General features: G+C 56.4%; 1 protein-coding gene across 7 annotated transcripts in view; it reads right to left on the bottom strand.

Moving 5' to 3' along the window:
* CSF3R (colony stimulating factor 3 receptor) overlaps positions 1 to 3,215 on the bottom strand; it is a 13,870-nt gene extending 10,655 nt beyond the window's left edge. Inside the window, exons 1-4 of one of the 7 annotated variants that reach the window (XM_023758543.1) lie at positions 3,003 to 3,215; positions 1,776 to 1,902; positions 1,233 to 1,341; positions 58 to 144 (exon numbers count right to left, since the gene is read on the bottom strand). In XM_023758543.1, the coding sequence (XP_023614311.1) occupies positions 58 to 124 (67 nt within the window). In that variant the 5' untranslated portion in view covers positions 125 to 144; positions 1,233 to 1,341; positions 1,776 to 1,902; positions 3,003 to 3,215. The remainder of the gene's footprint in view (positions 1 to 57; positions 145 to 1,232; positions 1,342 to 1,775; positions 1,903 to 3,002) is intronic. The other 6 variants (XM_023758544.1, XM_014460418.2, XM_023758542.1 and 3 more) reach the window with 6 other exon arrangements.
* Positions 3,216 to 4,210: the final 995 nt, after the last annotated feature.

Here is a 4,210-nt window from a genome sequence, read left to right as displayed (position 1 = left end):
CTGAATTCTCTCCCTGCAGCTCCCCTCTCACCACAGCACCCAACCGGCCGCACTCACTTCTGGGGAGCAGTAGGATGATCAGAGCAGCTCTGGCCAGGCTCCAGGTTCCCAGCCCCACCACCATCGTGCCAACTTGCTGTTCACCTGGAAGCAGAGGGGCGGGTTAAGGCCTTGGACTTCAGAGTCAGAGCGGAGCTTAACGCTTTTCTGCCGCAGTGTGGCTTTGGCCAGGTTACTTGACCTCTGTGAGCCTCAGTTTCTCTGTCTGTAAAATGGAGGTAACAGCCTACACTACTGCACAGGGCACATGGGAAATGACTGTAAGTGACAGGCACTGTTATTATTGTCCTGCCTTCCAGAGTGAGCAGGGAAGGGAGCAGAAAGGAACAGCATTCCCCCTGCCCTTCTTTCTTGGGCTTCCCCCTCCCCCCACAAAGAGGAGCCTGCGATGAGGCTCGCATGCAGGCAGTTTATTTTAGGAAGATCCCAGGAACAGAGCAAGGGAGTAGGGAGAATGAAACAGGTAAGAAAGGAAAGCCAACACAAGGACATGTCACCTCTGTGGACAACTAGGATTCAATCCTGCTGGAACTTTCCAAGGAGCCGTGTACATGCCTCAGAACTGTCCACCCAAGGGACAGTTTACCCTTTGAACGGGAGGGAGGGTGGGAACACTTATGCACCGACTCCCGTCCCCATTGGTCAAGGGATGTCCCTTGGGGTATTAACTGCCTGGCACATCCAGGTTGCACATGCATGAGTGTGAGGCAGGTTCTGCTGGGTGAGTCATGCCAGAAGTGTCAGAGATGTTCCCCCGGCGACAGTGCCTGGGTGGAGGGAGCATTAGTTCCCCTCCCAGGAAGGATGCCGGGGTGGGCTTCCAGCCTAACCCTCCACTTGGTCCCGTTGGGGTCTGGGGGCCAGACACCTGACCCTCCAGCACCAACTGACACTTGGTGGCAGGTCAGTGGGAATCGCTGACCAGCCAGCACGTACATTCATAAAAACATAGGTGGTGGCCCAGCAGATCCTCTGTGCTCAGGAGGGCGAGGGCTTCTCTCCCTCCCACACAGAGGTGTGACTAACAACTGCCCAGATACCCAAGGCTCTTTCCGCTTGTAGGGCCTTAAGACCCCCAGGCTCCCCACATAGTCACAGTATCGGGATACCAGGTGGCTAGCCCATGAGTTACTTTTTTTCCCCTCTAATCTGGACGCAGCCCGTACTAGGACCTGGTAACTGGAGAACAAGCTGGATTTCAGCCTCCGCCTGCCCCTCAGCCCTGTAGCGTTGTGTACAGCTTGTTCAGAGCGCCCCACTCAGTGGTTGGCAACCTTCTTCCTAGAGCACATTGGTTTGCTCCCCCCCCCCCCACACACACACTTGTTGGGGGAAGATTTATCCTCTTTGGCTCAGGTTTTGGGACACTGGTGTCCATCTCCATGTGCTACCCAGCCCTGCTGCCCTAGCAGGGGCAGCTTCAGGCCCAGCCTGTGCCCGGTGAGGGACCACTTCACCACTGGCTCATGCTCAGAGTGGGCAACCAACCCCCAAACCCCAAGAGGCCAGTCATCCTCCCCGCTGGGCTGCTGGGTACTGGGACCCTGGCATCGGTCCCTGGTCCCCCACGGCAGCCCGGGTGCCTCCCAGCCCCGGTGAGTGAGAACTGGGGCCTGTGGGAACATGGGCTCCTCTCCTGGGGTCAGTGTACAGAGAGCTTGGGAGCCCAGCTGTGAGTCAGACCAGCTGGTCTGAACCACAGCTTGGCCACTTACCAGCCTGGTGACCTTGGACAAGTTACTTTCTGAGCGTCAGTCTCCGCATCTGTGAAGGAGGGATAAGAACAGCATCCTCTTCTCAGGGTTGTGGTGAGGATGAAACAAGACGACCCTGATAAAAACACTTGGCGTGGAGCCGGAGCCGCCAGGAGAAAGAACTCAATCACCAAGTTATTTTCACCCCCTCATGGAACACAGGAGGGCTCAGCGCCTCTCCCGCCTGCAGGCTGCGTGGTCACCGCCGCCTGGGACGGCCACCTTGCTTTGTCTGTGTCATGCTGCATGGCTTCAAGGCCTCCTTTCTGGGTCCCCTACTTCCAGCTCCTTGGCCCCCCTTTCGCTCCAGCCATCTCCGCTGGGCACTTTTGGCTCTTTCTGGGTCCCAGCACACCCGCTGCCCCCGGGAGCCCTGCATCACACCCCCTCTTTCCGCTTCCCTCTCCTCTCCCTCCACTCCACCTTCTCCAGTTCCCGCCCTCTCCCTGTTCTTTCTACTCTAGTTCACCTGGCGGTGTTTCTATGGCAGGAGGATGAGAGGGAGGAGGGCGCTGGGAACGAACAGAGGGCGAGGCCTTCCCAGGTGTGGTTCGGAGAGAGATCGAGGCAGAAAGAGTAAGAAAGTGAAGTTACGCAGGGCAGACCCACACGATGGAGATAAAGTCAGGCAGGGGAGTCAGGCAGGGGAGCCGCTGAGAGTCAGGGAGAGACGAGCCCAAGAGACAAGGGTGTTGACACAGAGAGACTGAGGCACTTGGAGGCTGAGAAGCAGTCTGATACCCACGAGAGTTTAAGATTTAAAGACAGGGAAACGTGAGAGACAGAGAGAGGCAGAGAGAGGCTCGGAGCCCCGGGCAAGCCAGAGAGTGCTGGGGGGGGAAGAGAAATGGAGAGTGAAATAGTCGGAGGTGGAGACAGGGAGAGGTGGAGACACACCGCTGAGAGGCAGAGGCCTGAGAGGGCTAACAAGGAGGCCCTTCCCTGAGCCCAGCTGTTTGTAATGCCCACCCCCAAGCGGGGACATCTCTGGGAAAAGAGACTCAGTGTTTAGGGTCCCTGGTCCAAGGGACAAACCTTAAAGGCAGAAGCTCTGGTCCCAGGCCTCGGGGCCCTGAATACTGGCACTTGGCAGAGCTGGGGGGCGGGGTGGGCGGGAGGGGATGGCCTCTGCACTCCAAGCCCCAATCAGAGCCAAGGCTCAGCTCTCCCTGAGGCTCCCCTACTCACCCTGGAGCCTGCAGCCCCGCAGCCAGCCGCCGCCTGGCCTCCGGGTCTCCGCTCTCTTCTGCAGGCAAGTTCCTGAAAACGGCGCGTCTGACTTCTCTCCCCAGCCTGTCGTTAGTGGCTCCTGGCCTCTGACAGACCCAGGGGCTGTGGATTGCAACACCTGCCCAGCCTCCTTCCCTCCCTTGCCCTGTTGCTGCGGCGCAGGCAGCCCCTTCCTCCCAGGAAGGAGCCTGGGAGGGAAGCTGGTGAGGCTGGGCAGCCTTCCTGCCCCGAGGGTCTTAAAGGGGCTGGGGGATGTGGCAACGATGTCCCCCTCCTCTGTCTCCGGATTTCCTGACCTCAAAGCTTTGAGGCCCGGCCAGGCCCAGGCTCCAACCCAGCCGGGTGCCATTCCCCTGTCCCTTGCCTTGGGGAGCATCGCTCAGAACAGACCCTGGCTGGAAGGTTCGCTCAGCTTTGAGCCTCTTTTTGGCACCAGCCGTGGGGCCCTGATCCTCACAATACTCAGGGGCAGCCTCCAGGTTACAGGCATTTAGTCATGCAGCACCTTCCTCACCGCTCTGCTCCTACCATTGCCTGTGGCCAAGCATAGGGGGATGGGGTCTCTGGGACCCTGGAGGGAAGACCTGTGAGGTTCAGGGTCTTCAGAGGCTCGCCAGAAACTAGTCATGTTTACTCACAAGGATTCTGCTAAATGGACATTTTTTGAGGGCGTGGAACAGACTACATCTTACGTCTTTCATTGTCTATATCAGTGATGGCGAACCTATGACACGCGTGTCAGAGGTGACACGCGAACTCATTTTTTTGGTTGATTTTTCTTTGTTAAATGGCATTTAAATATATAAAATAAATATCAAAAATATAAATCTTTGTTTTACTATGGTTGCAAATATCAAAAAATTTCTATATGTGACACGGCACTAGAGTTAAGTTAGGGTTTTTCAAAATGCTGACACGCCGAGCTCAAAAGGTTCGCCATCACTGGTCTATATCCATGATTTCCCTGCAATTGTTTATAATTTTCTGTGCATTTTTCTGTTCATAGTTTATTGGATTTATGACCCAGGAAGGTTAGGTCCCACCTGACTAGCAGAGTGTCCCTAACATATAACCCTTTTAGAAAAAAATGGGCTCTCTGAGCCTGGGGTGAGGGGGTCGACCTGGGCTGCAGTTTTGGTTCCAGATCGAAATACCCAACTGTCTGC

Source organism: Myotis lucifugus, unplaced genomic scaffold, assembly GCF_000147115.1.
Source record: "Myotis lucifugus unplaced genomic scaffold, Myoluc2.0 scaffold_131, whole genome shotgun sequence".
Classification (NCBI taxonomy): domain Eukaryota; kingdom Metazoa; phylum Chordata; class Mammalia; order Chiroptera; family Vespertilionidae; genus Myotis; species Myotis lucifugus.
Note: the sequence above shows the minus strand (reverse complement) of the source record. Positions and strands in the feature narration are given on the sequence as shown.